The sequence below is a fragment of the Gracilinanus agilis genome, chromosome 3, assembly GCF_016433145.1.
Source record: "Gracilinanus agilis isolate LMUSP501 chromosome 3, AgileGrace, whole genome shotgun sequence".
NCBI classification, from domain to species: Eukaryota; Metazoa; Chordata; class Mammalia; order Didelphimorphia; family Didelphidae; genus Gracilinanus; species Gracilinanus agilis.
In genome coordinates, this window is record NC_058132.1 from 480,109,378 (window position 1) to 480,129,794 (window position 20,417).

Genomic DNA, 20,417 nt, shown 5'->3' on the forward strand with positions numbered 1-20,417 from the left:
GCTCCTTGATATTTGAATTGTCTCTTTCTGGCTTCTTGTAAGATTTTTTCTTTTGCTTGAAAGCTTTTGAATTTGGCAATAATATTTCTAACCGATTTCTTCTCTGGGTCGAATGTGGTGGGTGTTCTATGAATCCTTTCGATGTCTATATTGCCCTCTTGTTGTAGGACTTCAGGGCAATTTTGCTGAATAATTTCTTTTAGTACGGAGTCCAGGTTTCTATTAATTTCTGGTTTTTCTGGAAGGCCAATTATTCTCAAATTGTCTCTTCTAGACCGGTTTTCTTGGTCTGTCACTCTCTCATTGAGATATTTCATATTTCCTTCTATTTTTTCAGTCTTTTGACTTTGTTTTATTTGTTCTTGTTGTCTTGAGAGATCATTAGCTTCCAGTTGCTCAATTCTAGCCTTTAGGGATTGATTTTCGGCCCTAATCTTCTGGTTTTCGGCCATAATCTTCTGGTATTCGACCATAATCTTCTGGTATTCCTTTTCAATCTGGTCATTTCTGGTGTTCAATTTGCTTATCAGTTCATTTGGTCTCTGAGCCTCACTTTCCAGTTGCAAGATTCTACCTTTTAAACTGTTATTTTCTTGCCAGATCTCTTCCATTTTCCTCAAAATCTCAGTTTTGAACTCTTCCATAGCTTGTGAGGAGTTTTCCTTATTTGAGGAGGGTCTGGATGCTTGTTTGTTCTCCTCCTCTGTTTGCTCGGTTGTCTGGATTTTCTCTGTGTAAAAGCTGTCGAGTGTTAAAGACTTCTTTTTCTTGTTATTATTATTCTTTCTCTTCTGAACTTCCTGTGACTGAGTAGCCATCATTAGCCCAGCAGCTTCTCAGATTTATCCTCACGCTCAGTGTCTGTTCCTGGTCTATTGGTCCCTGCGGTCTGAGTTCTGGTTTTTTCCAAGGTCAAGCCCCCTGGTGGACCCCCTTGCTTGATCCTCTGCAGGAGGTTCCTTTACAAGTCTCAGGGCGCTGCTTCCACAGTCGTATACCCGTCTGCACTGGTTCCCCACTCAGGTTTTCAGAGCTTTAGTTCCTGGCTGTGTCTACCGCCACCCACGCCTGCGCCCAGCGTCCACTCTCTGCTCCCGCGCTCAGATTTCGCGTGCGTTTTTTGACTTAATGGGGTCCTAAGTCTTGCTGCTCTCAGGAACAGGTCCCGGAGCTGCTGATGACTCGATGGGTGCCCCAAACTTGCTCTATTTCTTTTTAGCTGGGTTCGGAGCTATAGATGAGTGTGGAGGGGGTGGGGGTGGGGCGGTTGCTCAGCCCGCGATTAAGTGAGAGCCCTTTATAGCCTGGAAATGTCTGGATTCCACGTACCTTCCACGCTGTGCCCTGTTGTGGGGTTCCTCCGTTCGTCTGGACTTGTTTTTATGTCCCCTTGAGGAGTTTTGTGTGTTTCGGTCAGGAGAGGTTAAGAGCTGCTTCTTACTCTGCCGCCATCTTAACCCGGAACCTTCTTAAATATTTTATTTGATCCTTACAATAACCCTTGGCATTTCATAAATACATTTTAAGGAATGGATGCTCAGGAAGGTTCTTCACTTAATGTTTTACATAATGAATCAGTTTTAAGAGAAATTTTATGTCTAAAAGTAGATGAATCAAGTCATTACTTTTAAATGGGTTTGGCAAGTTCATTAGCAGCTTTATTATATTTTTGTACTATGAAAGATATTTCATTAAATTTGGGGCATTCTCAGCATGTTGAATGTTTTGTTCCTTAGGTTCAAACCAAGAAAGAGGAACCTCTACCATCAGCAGTTAGCCAAAGCATTCCAACATTTTATTTTCCTAGAGGATGTCCAAAAGAAAAAGTGAATATAGATGCTGTCATTACCAAGATAGAGAAGACTTTTTCTCAGTTTCCAAATGAGAGAGCAACTTTAGAAGACATGGGAAAAGTTGCAAAGGTAAGATTGTGTAACTATGTAAAATGTTTATTATAATTTCCCTATTGGTTGTTTTTCCTCTAATACCTAATACCCAGTGCATATTTAGATAATAATAAAAGTTAGATTTACAATTCTAAATAATTTTGGAATTTAAAGAAATTCATTATGTAGGAATATTAATTTATTCTAGAAACATTTGGTAAGGCCTTATTATGTGTAATGTAAAGATAAATGTGGCAGTACTGTAGATTAGTGTGAGAAACATTTTCATTTGTGTTCAGTGCTAAACTAAAAAAAACTTTAGGAATGGTCTATTAAAAAATATAAGATTATTATATAGGATGGCACGCCCATAGGAAAATGGTGGTGGTAAGTTTTTTTCATACCACTAAATTTTTTTCTAAAGGTATTTTCTTCTTGGAGTGAAGGCAAGAAAAAAAATTTTCCCCAGTATTCTTATAATGTAAGTTGTTGTACAACTTTTTCCTTATGTTAAACATCACTTTTCAGTGAGTAAACTTACATTTTTCTTTCAGGAACAATAGAAACAGCAGTTCAAGTATCCCTAATAACAAGTTGTTGACTAACTAGACATTTAGTGGGTCCTGGACTCTGAGCAAGAGTCTATGTATATTAAATAAATATGATGAAAAAAATACCAATACTTGAAAGTCATCCCAACACAGTATAAAATGCATATCTCATTGATTTACAAGGAAGGTAAAGTTGGTGAGAAACATAAGAATTTGATATGTTGTTCAATAGATCAAAATGCATGCTTAATAAATTTTTAAAAATAATTTTGACTATAAACATTTGTGAGTGAGAAAATGGAAACAGTGTTTTTGTTTTTTTTTTTTACTTTTGATATAATATTCTTAAAAAATAATCAAACATCCTAGCACCTTTGTGGCATCTTAGAATATTTCCTTACATCATGAAGTGCTGGAACTGATCAGGGAATCATTTGAAACCTAGATAAATGCCATTTCATTATCTTGGCATTCCTCTAATCCACATCTGTAGACTCTGGAGTTCTCCCTGGACATATCTGTAGTTATACCTATTATGCAATTACAATGAATAAGGCATGTGAGGACTGTTATCCTAAGATGCATTTAAAATGATTCACTCTGTTTTTGACCTGTGGTGTGGATTATCCTGGGTTTACAGAGTAGTTTATATGCTCAAAAAGTCTAGAAAGTGAGGGTGGATGCAAAAGTAGTCTAGTTTCTTGATACTTTTTATAATCTCAGCACTTTGTACTTCTCTTATGCACTTATTACATTTTAATTTGTCTTATTCATCTATGAATGTATGATATCCTCTCTAGATTGTCAATTCACTGGTACAAGGTACCTATTAATTTTTTTGTTGAATGAAATAGAGGCAGTAGAGCCAAACTTGCAACTACTTTTCCTTCAGAATGCTCTTAGGCTCAGAAGATATAATCTAGGAAACACAGTAAAAGTACTTGTTGATTTTAGTTATATCTCTTACTAAACCCAATATCATATAGTTTATTTTTTAAATTTATCATCATGTCATATCATATCATATTATATATCTCCTTCCAAAAATCCTCTGTAGAAGATCTGCCTGTGCATTGGGTCTCCTCTGCTTTAAAAAAAAAAAAATATATATATATATATATATATATATATATATATGCACAACATTATGATGCAATGAAAAGAATACTGAATTTAGTGCTGAGGAACTGAATTTGAATAGTAATTCTATTACTATTTATTTGACCGTGTTCACATCTTTTAACCAATCTGGGATTAAGACTTTTCTGTAATAATTAAAAAGTCATACTAGATGACCATTAAGATTCTTCCAGTTATTTCTTCTCTCTTTAGTCTTAACAGGACCTCCATTCCTTCTGTTCCTCAATATTTTACTAGGCCAACACTCCTACACTGGCTGCACCTTCCTTCCTTCCTTCCCTGTCTTGAACTTTTTGTGGACCAGTACAATTCTACACTGTCCTCTCCTCTAATTCCCTTGACTGCTCAGTCACTAGTTAAGCTTTGTCAAACCCCAGTGTTAGATTGTTCTCCCTATCTCTCTCCTTTGTTACTCTTCATAAACTACTTAAGAGCACTGGAGAAAACCATGAGATCCTGGTGATTGGAACAACCACAGATATCTTATCTAGAAAGATAAACCTTTCCCTTATTGCTGCAATATTATCATTCTACTCCTATCAAGTTGATATCCCATTCTCCATAGTGAGTATTTCAAACCTCATCTGTCTTCAAGTGTCTTTTGATTCCCCTTACCCTGCCTTCTCTTCTGAGGACCTGCCCTAATGCTTCATTGAAAAAATTGAAGCAGTTGGCCTAGAGTTCCTTTATCTCCTATCTTCTTTATCTCCCATCACCCAAACATCTTCCCCAATTGTTTCTTCCCCTACTCTGGTATCAGATGAATATGCAAATTGTCTTTTTTTTTTTTTTGTCAAGACCAGCCCCTCTATTGTACTCTTGACCTCACTATTTAATTGGAAAACAATTTAACAAATTATCTCTAAAGTTTAACCTGTCAAGGAATATTGTATGGTCAACTGCAAATGCCTTGCTGGAAGAGAGCCTTTGAGTCCATGACCTTTAATATTAGGTGTAAAGGGGCATGTGGTTTGTGTTACCTTACCTTCAACCTGTTTACCATCTTATTTAAATTGAAATGAATAAATCTGATAACATCTGTTTACCCAAAATTTCAATTATATCTCCATATTTTTATTATAGGCCTGTGGATGTCCGCTCTACTGGAAAGGGCCATTGTTTTATGGTGCTGGGGGAGAGCGAACTGGATACGTGTCTGTTCATAAATTTATTGCAATGTGGAGAAAGTAAGTAGTTATTTTTATTGGCAGAAAATGACAGGCTGTTTCATTAGAAGAGGAACTTAGTGATATATTTAGAGTAAAATTGGCTATTACAACAGAAGTATTTGAATATACTGTTTACAGTGTAAACATAATATATCTTCATCTAAACAGAAGACAATAGCTAATGTAGGGCTATCTTTTAAGAGGTCACTACTGTTTATTCTATGTTCCTATTAATTAAACATGTTGTGTATATTCTATCTCTAACTACATAGGTACTTTGTTTATGTTATGTTTATAAAAAGACAGGAATAAAATTCTAGATTTGATCCTTTTGATACTCTGTTTATTTTAGAATCCTGCAGAATTGCCATGATGATGCTGCAAAGTTCATTCATCTTCTAATGAATCCTGGGTGCAACTATTTGGTGCAGGAAGACTTCATTCCATTTTTACAAGTAAATTACATGGACATTTAAATTTTATGATTTCTTTTGGGATTGCCTCTCATTGAATTTTTTTTTTTTAAACCCTTATCTTCCATCTTATAATCAATACTGTGTATTGGTTCTAAGGCAGAAGAGTGTTAAGGGCTAGCCAATGGGGATTAAGTGACTTACCCAGGGTCACACAGCTAGGAAGTATCTAAGGCCAGATTTGAGCCTAGGACTTCCCATCTCTTGGCCTGACTCTCAATCCACTGAGCCACCCAGCTGCCCCCTCATTATTGAATTTTATTGGGATTTACTTAAAATAATTTTTAGATGTTAACAAAAGTCATACTATTATCTTAATAGATGCAGAGAAAGCTTTTGACAAAGTACAGCATTCATTCCTACCTAACCACTAAAAAGTATAAAAATATATGGAGGTTTCCTTAAAATGATACCTAGTATTATAAGAATAAACATCCAAAACCATTAACAAGCAATATTTGTAATGGGGGTAAGCTAAAAGCCCTCCCACCAAGCCCGTTATCATTACTAGTATTCAATATTGTACTAGGAATATTAGCTATAACAATAAGACAAAAAAAAAAAAAGAAATGGAAGGAATTAGAATAGGCAATGAGAAAATAAAGCTTTGTAGATTAGTGGTTCCCAAACTTTTTTGGCCTACCGCCCCCTTTCCAGAAAAAATAGTACTTAGCACCCCTGGAAATTATGAAACTATTTATTGAACTCAGAATAAAATGTAATACAAAAAAAGTTGGCCATCACCACCCTTCTGGATCGCTGCAGCACCCACCAGGGGGCTGTAGCGCCCACTTTGGGAATCACTGTTGTAGACAATATGATTGTATACTTAGAGAATAAATTAAAAAACTGATTAAAACAATTAACTACTTTAGCAGAGTTGCAGGATAGAAAAATAAAACCAAACAATTCGTTAGTAGTTCTTTAAAGTACAAACAAAGTCCAGCAGGAAGAGAGAGAGAGAGAGAAATTTCATTTAAAATAATTTCAGACAATATAAAAATATGTGGGAGTCTTCTTGTCAAGACAAACCCAGGAATTATATGAACATAATTACAAATGCTAAATGTAGATCTAAAAATTCTAGGTAGTTATCTGTAAAATTTTTACTGATTTTTTTGAATACTTTTAATTGTTTTAAAAGTCTAGATTATAGATATTCTGAATTAATAGAGTTATTTGAATTTAAGGTAAAAATGGAGACAAGTCAAAAATATGCAAATGACTTACAAAACAATTATTGTGGCATTTTATAGGCAATTAGTTTTTTCATGATATAATAGTATGACTCACTTTATGAATGTCATCTTGACTTCCAGTTTATTATTTTTAAAGTTCTGTGTGAACTGATCATTTTGCCTGCTATAAAATTATTTACATCCAGGAGGCAGTGTATTTGTTACTTATTTTTAGGTATCTCAAGACTCATATTATAATAAGCAAATTAAATGTAAGCGTTATTTAGAGAGTCTTACATTCCTTTTCTCTTTTAATATGAAACACCTCATATGCCTAATCTTATATTATTATCTCTTTAAAATACTAACTTGTTTTCATTACTAGTAGGTAGGTCATTTGGTGACAGATGTTTTGGACATGGCAACCCATGATACAAACAGAATTAGCCTTCAATCATATGTAACTTCCTTCCACTTCTCTCTGACAATGGCAGAGAAGAAGAAAGAGAATGCCAGGAATTACAAAAATTTTAGATTACTTACAAATGTTACCCTTCTTAACTGGTCCTCTAAAAATTGAGATAGGTATCCATTATGACTAGTGAGTGAACACACTCTTGAAGGAACTGAATTATATTAATTGTGAAAATCTTGCTATAAATAAAACTATGGACAGATGGCTTTTAGGTTATTTTTAGCTTGGCAGACATTTTGTCAGAGTTGATTCTGTTATGTGTCCAAAGAAAAGAGGAAACATAATTTTATAGGACAGTTGGTCATCGTTTATTTCAGTGTTCATGAGAAGTATTCTAAAAAGACTAGTCATAAAATAAGCATTCATTTAGTTTTCTTTGTATTGGGTACCGTCCCAAGCATTGCAGATGCAAAGAAAAGCAAAAACATAGTCCCTGCCCTCAAGCTCACACTGTTGTGAGAGATGCCTTTTAAATAACTATATGCATACAAGATATATATATAGCATGAGTGGAAGGTATTCTCAGAAGGAAAGAACTAGCTAGAGGTAGGAAGTGAGAGAGGGGAGAGTGTAAGAGGAAGGCTGGGAAAAGCATTTTGCAGAATTTGGGATTTGAGTTGATTCTTTAAGGAGGTCAGGGTCAACAAAGGGAAAGAGGAAGAACATTCCAAGTATAGTCAGTGAAAATGAACTGTCAGGAGATAAGAAGATTGTGTATAAGATACATCGAGTAGGCCAATCATAATGAACATGGAACAGTAAAATGTAAAAAGAATGGTAAGATAGGAAGTGGACAGATTATAAACAATTTCTATTTCATCCCAGAAGAATTAGGTAGCCATTGGAGTTTATTGAGAGCAGTGGAAACACGATCAGACCTTCACTTTTTAAAAAATTATTTTTCCAACTGAGTGGAGAATAGTTCAGAGTGGGAAGAAACTTGAAACAGTGAGACCATCCAGAAGGCTATAGCAGTAACCCAATTATGAGGTGATGAGAGTCCGTAACAGGGTGGTTGTTGAGAGAGGGAAAGTATATAAGAGATTATATGAAAGTAGAAACAATAAGATAACAATAAATTGGGTATATGTAAATGAAGAGTCAAGGATGATACCAAAGTTGTGAGCCTGCATAACTGGGAAAATGATGTTGCCCTTGAGAGAGTAATGGGCAAGATAGGGAAAGGGGAAAGTTGTTTTTTTTTTGGGGGGGGGTGCAATAATGAGTTTTTGGAGCATGTTGAATTTGAGATGTCTACAGGGCATCCAGTTAGAAATGTCCAAAAGGTAGCTGGTGATATAGGACTGCTGCTTAAGAGAGAGCTGAATATATTTAGGAGGGACTGCAGTATTCTGCATATTAATTCAATCAACAGTGTAATCCACAAACAAATATTGTACTAGAAATACTAGCTATAGTAATAAGAAAAGAAAAAGAAATTGAAAGAATTAGAATAGGAAACAAAACTATTAATGTTCATAGTCATTATGATGGTATACTTAAAGGAATCCTAGATAATCAACTAAAACAAGTTGAAATAATTAACTACTTTTATAAATAAACCTACATAAATCATAAATATAAATTGAGGAATCATCTACCTAGACATAAAATCAAATTTTAGTTATCATTGGGGGAGCTAATAAGATGACCAATCTAGATAGCATAGGAGAAAAGAAGAGTGCCTTGGACAGACCACTCTGAAAATAATTCTATATTATGTGACACTTCTTGATAAGCATGAAGGCATACAAATAACTTGATAAGGCTTTTGCAAATATAACTTACTCAGAGGCATCATGGAAAAAATGGCCATAATATTCTCCAGAGAATAGATATGAGAAGGTGTTCTCACTCTACTCTTGCAGAGGTGGGAGGTTCCCAGATGTTACATATATTTTCAGATTTTTTTCATGTAATGATCAGTATTGCTGACCTTTTTTGTCTTCTTCCTCTTTTTCATCTTTTAACTTTCCTTTAAAAACATTCTTCAGGGGGCAGCTGGGTAGCTCAGTGGAGTGAGAGTCAGGCCTAGAGACAGGAGGTCCTAGGTTCAAACCCGGCCTCAGCCACTTCCCAGCTGTGTGACCCTGGGCAAGTCACTTGACCCCCATTGCCAATCCTTACCAATCTTCCACCTATGAGACAATACACTGAAGTACAAGGGTTTAAAAAAAAAATAAAAAAAAAAAGAGTAAATTAAAAAAAAAAAACATTCTTCATTATGTGGGATTGCTCTCTAGAAAAGAGAAGAATTCTGCAAGAAATTTTTGTTATGTAAAAACAAAAGAAATCAATAGGGATTTTTTAAAAGTAGACCTAGTTGAGGATGACAAAAAGTATATTCTGAAACATTCAGGAGTAACAAATGGAAAGAATTATAATACACTAGGAATTTTTAACCTTTTTTTTTTAAGTCCTGTCATAGAATCCTTTGGCAATCTTGTGAAGCCTGATACTGCTGTGGTTTGTTACCTACCTTCAAAACTGAAGGAAATGGTAACTTTTAGTTAGAGGTTAAAGATACTTTCCCCCCATTCAAGTCCATGGATGCCTGCCATCTATTCATAGAGCCTTAAGCAGGGATGAGTCTCCAGGTTAATAAGTTCTTGAACTCTAGAGAAACCTCATACCTATATATCATGAATACATTCTTAAAATAAAAACCCTAAATTCTGTCTAAGAATTTATACTAAGAATTTATTCCAACTCAGCAGAGTGTTAAAGCTAGGCAGTTGGGGTTAAGTGGCTTACTCACACAGCTAGGAATTGTCTTAGGCCAGATTTCAACCTAGGTCTTCCTGACTCCAGGCCTGGCTCTCTATCCACTATGCTGCTATATGAATGCATTTGTTTAGGAAAATTGTGAAGTGGTTAACATAACCAACATGAAATAACATAAAAATGAAATTGATTATATTTTAATGAACTGAATACAACTCTTTACCCTGTGTGGAAATTATTTTTGAATAGATGTGTACAATCAGACTATCAGTTTCATAGAGGACCAAGATCAAAATCAAATGCAAAATTAAAAAATGTGGCATGCAGTTTCTGAAGCATTGTCAGCCTGATCTATTTAATCAAGTTGTTAACACTAAAAATGGGAAATGAATAAAGAAATGGAGACTGCTGCCATGAAAGAATTTTGAGCGGTATGAATTGCTACATGGAAAAAAGCCTAAACGTGGAACTTTTTCAATCAGCAAACACTAGATTTCTTTGCTAGATGGGTGGATGTGGCAGTAAAAGGCAATTTCATTTTAGGATACAAGCTCATTTAAAAATTTTTGTAGAGTATAGGAATATCATGAAATATTGCAGAGGATGGAGGAAAAGTCACAGAAAGTATCTTAAAAGTATCTTAAAATATTTTAAGTATCTTAAAAAATGAAAAATATTGGAAAAAAAGCAAGTTTACAGAAAGCTTGATATAAGACCCAATTAAACAAAATTATTCCAAGAGTTTTTAAGGATAAAACTTGAAGACAGACAGTGAATAGTTGAAAAATGGAAATGACCTTTAAAGATACCTGTGAAAAATTCTTTTCTCTGTCAACAATGGAACATCTACATTTGGAGCATGTCCCTGTCCCTTATGTACCACGAAAAGATGTGGAAGTGGCATTCAAGAAAACACAGATGAGAAGAGAAACTGAACTAGACTGAGTATCTGTAAAGTCTGTGCTGGACTTAGTTCAGTTTTTATGGTGTTTTAGGAGTGATTCTCAGGATCTGTGAAAGAAGAGATGCTAAACAATTGGAAGACATATTAATACCAAACCATATACCTACTTTACCATCTGCACAAAATATTTATGGTAATAATCTAAAGATTCATTGGGTTGTTTCTTAAGGAAAGTAGGAGCGAGTAGATAGGCCTTTGTGAACAATGTCCTACTTCTCTAAAGTTATACAGTTAGCAGATACATGTAGAGAAAACAGTATTCCACTCTTGTTTATTGTTTGTTCATATTAAAAAGCATTTGATTGAGTAGAGCAAAGGATTATTTTAAAAGCTTTCCTTTGATGAAATTTTTTCCATACACACATCAAACCAATATAAAAATCTTCAGTAGAATTTAATGAGAAGAACCTATGATTATTTTTATCAATTGAGGCATAAAACAGGAACATGTAAAATGTTTGCAACTATCATAGAGGATAACCAGTACAGTGATTGGAGATTCCCTATAAATGATGAGACATTCCAGTTGGTGCTATTTGTAGGTGACATGGCAAGTGAAACTGTTTCAGAATATTTCAGAGCCTTCTAAATGAGATCCAAAGTCATTCAAAAGAATTTGCTTTTAACTATCCATGTAAGAAAAAGCAAACGAAGAGTCCCTCTTTACAGACTATGATATACAACTGGATGGACAACCCTGTAGTGTTGATTCTTATCAGTATGTGTATCTTAACTAATGTGCATGGATTATAGATTGAATAGTAACCTTTAGAAACTATGCAGTGCTTTTAGTGACCCAGCCTTCTCCTTGAAATCAAGACTAACCTTTTAGTCAAGTCAAGTCAGTAAGCATTTATATTCAGCATGTCCTATATTCCAGGCTTTGTGCAAAGCACTGGGGATGTAAAGAAGGCTCTCAAAAAGTTTGCAGTCTAATGGTGGAAGAAAGGGAAGTAACATGTAAACAACTACATATAAACAAACTATATATATAAGATAAATTGGAGATAATCTCAGAAGACCCTAACCTTAAAAAAGAACAAGAAAGGTTTCTTGCCAGAAGATGGGTTTGTAGCTGAGACTTGAAAGGAAGTGAAGAAGATAGAATGTGACAAAAGGAAAGAATTACAAGTGAAAATGCAGTTGGGAAATGGAGCGTCTTGTGTAATAAATAGCAAAAAGGTCATTGTCACTGGATCATAGATATATAGAGGATAATAGGGTATAAGAAAACTAAAAAGGCAGAGAGGGTCCAGGTTATAAAAGACTTTAAAATCCATACAGAGTATTTGTATTTGACTGTGGAGTCCATAAGAAGCCATTAGATATTTTCAGAAGGACATAGAAAAGACTTGCACAGGATGAAAAGGCTTGGATAGGTTGTGATTCATATCATTGGAGGGAACATCCACATAAGTGAAATCATCAAAATGTCAAAGTCTTTGAAAGAATGGTTATGTGGTTATACTGTATTTATTTACATATTTCTCCAATAGAATGTTAGTTTCTTACAGCATTTTTGTCTTTGTATTCCTGGTACTTAACCAAGTACTTTGCCCATTAAAGTAGGAGTTAAATAAATGCTTGTTGAATTAATGAAAATTCATTCTGTAAATATGCTACAGGACAGAATTTTGTTTTATTCCATGTAGACTCCATGAGAGTAAGGACAGTGTCTCATTTGCTTTTATACTTCCTTCACTATCTAACAAAATGAATTGCCAGTAGTAGGCATTTAGTAAATAATTGAATGAATGCATATAAAGACCTATAAGACTGACCCTATTTTATATAAAAAAGAGCTCCTGTAGTGATAAGGGCTTGATTTATCACTGAAATGAATTATAGAATATTTATCCCTATATATTTCTTACATATTATCTCTCTTTTTTTTTCTTTTTAAATAGGATGTAGTCAATACTCATCCTGGTTTATCATTTTTAAAGGAAGCATCTGAATTTCATTCTCGGTATATTACCACAGTAAGTATACTTTGTATGAAAAATTGCCATTGTTCCACTTAGTATTCAGTATCACCACACAAAGAAATTATAAAGGAAACAAAACTTTTCAAAGGCAAGAACCTCCTAGCCTTAACCTTTAGGTGATGAGCTTTCTAGAAATTAAAATTGAATGCTCCCTATAGATTGTCTCATAAGATTGTCCTGTATGTTTTGATATTAAAGGTTAAAATTACAGTAAGATTTTTAGAACTTGATAAGTAGGAGAACTGGTTTTCAAATCTAGGTTCTGAAATTTGAGAACCTAGATTTGAAAACCAGTTTTTCTACTTTTCATGTTTTGTGACACTGATCAAATCACTCATACTCTGTGAACCTGTTTCCTTATCTGTAAAAATGGAGTTCAATTTGACAACCTTTGAGTTCCCATCCAGCTCTACTCTTGTAATCTGGTGATTTTAATCTGAAGATATCTTGCCAGTTTACTTCACCTTTAACCCAGATGCATTGCTACTAATACTTATAACCCTGAGAATCCCACACTCTTGTAAATTTACTGAATCCAACACTTGGAAATAAGTTACAGTTCTTTTGACCATTTCTCATCTAAGATCTTGAGTTAGACAATTCATCCATTTTAGAATTGTTTCATACTAAATCCCACTAGCTTTACCTCATTTCTGGGGTAGTAGATTAATTATAGTCAAATATAGTGAAAATAAAATATAATCTGGCACATAATGCTGAGATGTACTTTTGAATGTCAGTAAAATGTCTCCCCACAGAATAAAAAAGGTGATTTAAGTAGGAGCTGATAGCTAGCAAATAGTTACCATCCTAATATATTTTAACCAAACACATATTCCACAAAAAAAGGATTGTATTCTAAAAGTTCACTTTTAAGTTTATTAGAACTTGGAATGTACTTTCTCAGGGAAAAAATGTTATAAATGGTGGTTAGGTTCCAAGCAAACCCACAAAAGCCATAATGTTTCCAAAACATAATATTGTACTAATAATATTATAGAACTTAACCCCTTCATATAACATTGTTACTGTAGGAAAATTTTTTGAGTTTCATCTTTAAATACCAGCAACATACTTATTGCCATTAACCTTCCACACTCTTTCCCAAACCAGTTCAGCCCTCAGTGTGGAGTATTGGGTAGTTTGTTCTCTCCACATTTGTTTAGCAGTGAGAACAAGGACTGTCCCTGAATCCACTGGTGATGGTGCCCAGGAAAAACCATAGGGTGCAGGAAGTGAGGAGAAGGGACTCAGGGAGAGAATAATGGGCAAGGATGAAGGTTTCAGGCAATAAGTATTTATGAAGCAAAATAAATTTATTATCATATGCTAATTACTATGCTCAACACTGATGGTACAAATACAGGCATAAAGAAAGACAGTCCCTGATCTCATGGAGCTTACATTCTAAAAATGTAGGAAAGGGAGAGGGAAGGGAAGTATGCTCTTGGGAACATGACAGCAAAGTTTAGAGCAGTGATGGTGAACCTTTTAGAAACTGAGTGCTGAGCCCATCCCTACCCTACCCCTCTGCACCCCCTTACCCTAGACAGGGGAGGGAGGAAGCACTCCCATTGGGCTGCTGGGCAGAGGAGCAGATAAAGTGAGGAATGTCCTCAGGCACATGGAGGGGATGAGGGGAGCAGCTCCACCCCGAGACCCTTTGGCTTTCTAGTAATGAACTCTGGCAGGTGACTGCAGGCATGCCCTTTTTAGCACACATGCCATAGGTTTGCCACCATGGGTTCAGAGAGTCATAAAGAGAGTGGAGAGAAAAATGGAGAATGGCCAACCAGGACCAATCTCCAAACTTGGAAGCCCTAAAAGTAATTCAGTAATGGAAGAAAGGGGCCAGCATTTGCAGATATGATCCAGAAGACTTTTGGTACTGAGGAAAGCTCCAAAATGAGAAAGCAGCTGAGGCACAGTGAGGAGGTTCAGAGAGCTGAAGCCAGAACAAGCATTAGGATGGTGAGAAGGGCCCCTGGAGTGTAAACCTTTCAGCTTACTGGGATGCTGAATTATTTCAGGCCAGTTCCTTTTATTCTCCTTCTGTGCTACCATAAGTCCTAAGAAGAGGGCTTTCCCATGTTAATATCTCATTTCTACCACTATACTGCAACCCTCCCCCAATTTATTTAACAGCATTCATTTCTCCATTAACAAGCATAAATCAGTATTTTAATGGCTTTATGGAATATATATTTAAGAATTCTTTTTTTTTTTATTTTAAACCCTTAACTTCTGTGCATTGACTTATAGGTGGAAGAGTGGTAAGAGTAGGCAATGGGGGTCAAGTGACTTGCCCAGGGTCACACAGCTGGGAAGTGTCTGAGGCCGGATTTGAACCTAGGACCTCCCGTCTCTAGGCCTGGCTCTCAATCCACTGAGCTACCCAGCTGCCCCTAAGAATTCTTTTGATAGGTAATTGCTAAAGGTGGTTAAATCTAACAATGGGCAGTGTAGATTTAATCTAATTATCACATTATTATGTACTTGTTTTATTACGTACTGTTATTATTTGGTAGTATTGTGTGCTATTATTATGTATTTGTTGACTTGCTTCTTGCAGGTGCTTTTCTTCTAGATTCTGGATTTTATTTTCTATAGCTTTGAAAAGCTATTATTTGTGATATTCCTTTATATTTCTGTTACCTCAGATAAATATCAGAAATTTAAGGCATTCTTTAAATATGAGTTGATACTACATATGATCAACTCTTATTGAACTTCATAAAACAGTGTAATAGGCTAAAATTAATTCCTTCATTTCCTATTCCTTTTATAATCTTGATTTTAAAGATAAATATGTTGTTTCTGTTGGCAGCATTGTTACATACTTTTAAGATCTTAAAACAGCTAGATGATGTAATGACATGTAGATAACATGTTTTAAGGCACAATCTATTATAAAATTATGGCATTATAAGTTAGGAATTATCCCCCCACAGTACTGTAAAAACTGAAATGAATTTCAATAGGAAGCTTTTTTTTTTTTTTTGGTAACATGTTTGTTAAGTCATTCTCAAGGTTCAGATCAACACCAGATTTTCTTGTGATATAACCAGAAGTTTTGGTTTTAATTCTACCATGCTATATGCTGAAGAATATGTCAGTCACCATTTTATAGGACTTCTGATCTTAGCATTAAAACTAAATGAAGTCACAGGGTAAGATATGTGGGCATTCCCTTGGCTCTAGTGTTTTTTATTTAGCAACATTTCTGAGCTTATTTACTTGCAAAGAAGAGTTGCATTTTTATAACTTAGGTGTCTTAGAGAGACTTTAAAACAACTTAAATGGTTATAGAAGAACTGAAGGATCAATATAAATACTGTACCATTATCTGAGGTCCAGATTTTTTTTAATCCTACTTACAAGATTCTACCAATTTCTAAAGATAGCCCATTTTAGTCAATATATAGCAATGTTCATTCAGTTTTAACACAATTATTGTTATTTGTTGCAGGTTATACAGCGGATTTTTTATACAGTTAATAGGTCCTGGTCTGGGAGAATAACTTGTACAGAACTGAGAAAAAGCAGTTTTTTGCAGGTATGTTTCCTTTTTATGAGGATAATTAATGTCACTTCTATCAGTTGTTGACATCTTACAGTCCAAAGCCTATAGAATTTTGTATTGCTATGAATTTTAAATCTATACATTTCTGCATGAAAATAATGGCAATAACCTGTTTCATTTTGCCACTTTTAAAAATACTAAAATGTTTATCAACTCATGTGATCTTATTAATTCAGGTTTATCATTCATTATTTTGTCCTGGATACCAAGACAGTCTCTCTTAGAGTTCAAAGTCAGGCAATCTTAGCTAATCAGACTATTCTCTGAGCTCTTAACATTTTAAAATACAAAAGTTTAGCTTTATGTTAAAGTAAATGTTATACCAGAAATCTTTGAGTTTTAGATTTAATATCACCAGTTGCTATTAGAGGCCACAAGCATCTTAAAGCTTAAAAAAAATTCAAGTTATATAAATTTTATGTTGGTTTACCTTGACAAGCACAACTATTAAAATATATAATCAAGAAGAAAAAAAAAAGGAACCCAATCATAAAACAGTTATTGTGTATACTATGTGCCAAAGACAAAAGGGAAATAATCCCTACCCTCAAAGAAGATAATCTCAGAGGAGAAGGCACTTGGTAGTTTAGGGCAGTGATGGGCAAACTACGGCCCATGGACCAGATGAGGCCCCCCTGAAATGTTCTATCCAACTGTGTGACATGATTCCTAATCTGATGAATACATTGAGTAGGATACAATACAATGAAACTTCGAAAGAGTTGCCTTAGAAACAGACTGACAGATGAGCATTTCCTTTCCTTTGGCCCCCCTTTAAAAAGTTTGCCCATTGTTGTAAGATAAATTAATAAGATGTTTAAAAATTAGTTAGGTGGGAGGCTTAGCAAGCAGGGCTGAAGGATTCTAAATGGAATGGGGAAGCAGGAAGTTATGTTTCTCTCTCTGAGATGGACTCCATTTGGGGATCAAGTTGTAACTGACCCCCTGGGAGACCTCAGAGGAAATGGAGTTTGTATCCTCATGTCCTGATATCCAGAAGGAAGAAAGTCATCTGCCTGTGGGAGGTTTTGGTTGAGACTATAAAATCTAACCTGGGTTGCTGGCAGATGAGCATTTCTTTTCCTTTGGCCCCCTCTTTAAAAAATTTGTCCATTACTGGTTTAGGGTAATTAGAAATGCCTTCTGCTGAATTTCTAGGTTTATAAAAAAAAAAGGAAACAGAGGCAGAGGTAAGGAGGAAAAGCATTGAAAGCATGGTAGACAGCCAAGGAGGGCAAGTAGGTCCATCATTATTTACTATTTTACTCCATTGTGAAGGAATTCAGAGTACAGAGCCATCGAAGCTATATTGTACGAAATTAATTCCCGCCCCCCAAAAGAGATTGTAATTGATTGCATGTGTATCTGTACATTTATTTACCAGTTTTGATCTCAACTCAAAGACTATCTACATTGTCCTTGTTTTTGTGATGTTTAACATAGATGTGACACTCCTTGCATATTTGTCAATATGTATAAGGTTCTTTTGGCTTTGATTTAATTTTGTAAGAATCAGGTACTTTAAATTCTTCAATATCATTTCTTATAGTGCAAATACATTCTTTTACATTCATGTTTTAATTTGATGAGTCCTCACCAGTTATTAGAAATACAGGTTGCTTCCAGTTTTTTTGCTATTGAAAATAGAACTGCAAGAAATATTTCAGATAGTTTTTTTCCCCTTATCAGTGGGAAATTGATAACCTTTTGCACAGAGCACTATGTTTGGAATCAGGAAGACTCATCTTTACCTGTTCAAATCTGGCCTCAGATACTTATTAGCTTTATAACTCTGAGCAAGTTACTTAACCATATTTGCCTCAATTTCCTCATCTGCAAAATGAACTAGAGAATAAAATCATTTCATTATCTTTACCATGAAAACTTCAAATGAAGTCATGAAAAGTAACACGACTGAAATGATTGAACAACAACATTGCTGAGTAATTCCATATTGCTTTCCGAAAAGACTGAACAATTTTAGCTATTGAGAAAAATAGCAGACCAATGTATGTACTTTACAATGATTATCCCAACATTGAATTTTCTCTGCTGATTTGAGAAGTATCATGTAGAATCTTAGGGTTGGTTTAATTTGCATTTTTCCAGTTATTAAAGACTTTGAATATTTTTTCATATGATCATTGCTAATTTGTGTTTCTTTTATTGAGGACTATCTTTCTACATGTCTTAATAGATTTATTTTTCTCCAACAGAATGTTGCATTATTGGAAGAGGAAGCTGATATTAACCAGTTGACAGAATACTTCTCTTATGAACATTTTTATGTCATTTATTGTAAATTCTGGGAACTAGACACTGACCATGATCTCTTTATTGATCCAAAGGACTTAGCCCGTCATAATGACCATGGTAAGATAAGTAGCAGATCTGTAAGCATAGTCACCCAGTAGTTATACTTTGTATGCTCTGACAACAAAACAGGCACTGTATTTGTATGGCAAATACATCCAGGACTAGTCCTAAAAACAAGTTTCAGGTCACACCTTCATTACTGTATTTCCTTAGGCAATTTTGTATTGCTTCTACTCTGAGTTTTATAATAAACCTATTGTGGAGATTTCTTCTTCAAAGATCAGATTTTCTAGTATTCATAGGTCTTTTTGTTTCTTTTTCTTAAAAGCATATACTAAAATATAGTACACAGATATCTATTATTAAAATGTACAAATAGTTTTACTGTTTTATTACTCTTTTGTGAAGGAATTCAGAGTACAAATTGCATACACTTCTGGTAAGCTATAATTGTATTCACAATTTCACACTATAAATTTAACTTGTGCTGACATAAAATATTTGTTAGCATTATTCTTATCTTTCTTCAAGGCTTCTGTCTTTTTCTCTCCTCGATTAATTCTTATCTTTTTGTTAATTCACATTTTCAAGGCTCAGTATTAATTCCTTTGGTCACTGGAGAAACTAGATATTTATTATTTTTCTGAGGTCCTCTACTCTCATTTTGTTGGAAATTGTTCTCATATCCACCCTTACACTGAGTTTTTGCCTATAGAATTAATTTCATCAGAAGAGACTCCTTTCTTCAGGGTACATAGCATCCACTTAGTTGTCCCAAGCTGAGCTTACTTTTTAAGACTTATCATTCAGCAGTGTCTTTCACTTCAAGTTCCTAATTTTTTATCCCTTTATTTATTCTGCTTGCAAACTTTTCATACCTTTTCTTTCTATTATCATTAATCTAGTCCAGTTTCTTTTCATAGATAACTCATTTTCATCCTGACCTGTTCCAACAAGCTATTTATTGAATAATTTTTCTTAACCTTTGTCCCTGTACAAATTGGCATAGAATGTTAGCATATCTACAACTCACACAAATTTATATTCTTTTTACTTGGCAGTCATAATTGCAATCTAATATTCCACTATATCCAAGCATTCACCTATTGCTGGACATTTAAAATATATCCAGTTCCATATGAAAAGGAATTCTCAAAAAAAAAAACCCACAGGATTATCCAGGGAGCTTTTTCAGAGATATTAATGTTCTATTATCTACAGCTCATGTTTTAACTGCTCTCCCCAGATGCATTGGATATTCTTAATCCATGTATTTGGAGATAAGATTTTTTTTCTTTTTTATTTGCCTATACCTGATGTTCAGGGTTATAGTTACATTCAAACTAAGATCACATCATAATAAGTTAATTATAGTTTTCAATATAATATGTTTTCCAATATTAATATATTTGAGTGTCTCCCACCTAATAGATACTTAGAAATGGTTGTTGAATCAAATTGTCACAGAATTATCTTTTTTTATTTTATTTTTTTCAGTCATTTTAACTTCCTTCTCACTGAATTTTAATAATTTTATCTTAATTTTTGCAGTGAAATGTGTTCCTGAAACAAATGTGTGTAAATCAAATCATATTTTAGACTTTCCTGAGGAACTTGAAATTTAAAGGATTCTTGAATTAGAATCTTTATTAAAGCAATTATTGTGATTTATATTTTGTGTAAGTTCAGATTTTCCACATATCATAAACTGTTAGAACTGAAAAGAGCATTAGAAGTCTTGTAATGAATCCAGCTATTTTATAGATGAGGAAGCCAGACAGAGAGGTATAGTAATGTCCCCAAGGTTCGTATGAGGTATATAAAGAAATAGAGAGAACTTTATGAAATAATAAGAATCAGGAAAAAAAAGAATATATACTAGCTGTAACCATACAAGAGAAAAAGTGACTGAGAATAAATGAGCAAAAAATCTTAATTAGAATTTTGGGGGAGAGGCTGAACAATTGTTA

General features: G+C 34.4%; 1 protein-coding gene across 1 annotated transcript in view; it reads left to right on the forward strand.

Annotated features, from left to right (window-relative positions):
- Nucleotides 1-20,417, forward strand: part of PPP2R3B (protein phosphatase 2 regulatory subunit B''beta) — a 123,718-nt gene that overhangs the window by 50,225 nt on the left and 53,076 nt on the right. Inside the window, exons 2-7 of the mRNA XM_044670401.1 lie at nt 1,737-1,922; nt 4,661-4,764; nt 5,099-5,201; nt 12,468-12,542; nt 16,018-16,104; nt 18,348-18,504. Of these exons, the coding sequence (XP_044526336.1) occupies nt 1,737-1,922; nt 4,661-4,764; nt 5,099-5,201; nt 12,468-12,542; nt 16,018-16,104; nt 18,348-18,504 (712 nt within the window). The remainder of the gene's footprint in view (nt 1-1,736; nt 1,923-4,660; nt 4,765-5,098; nt 5,202-12,467; nt 12,543-16,017; nt 16,105-18,347; nt 18,505-20,417) is intronic.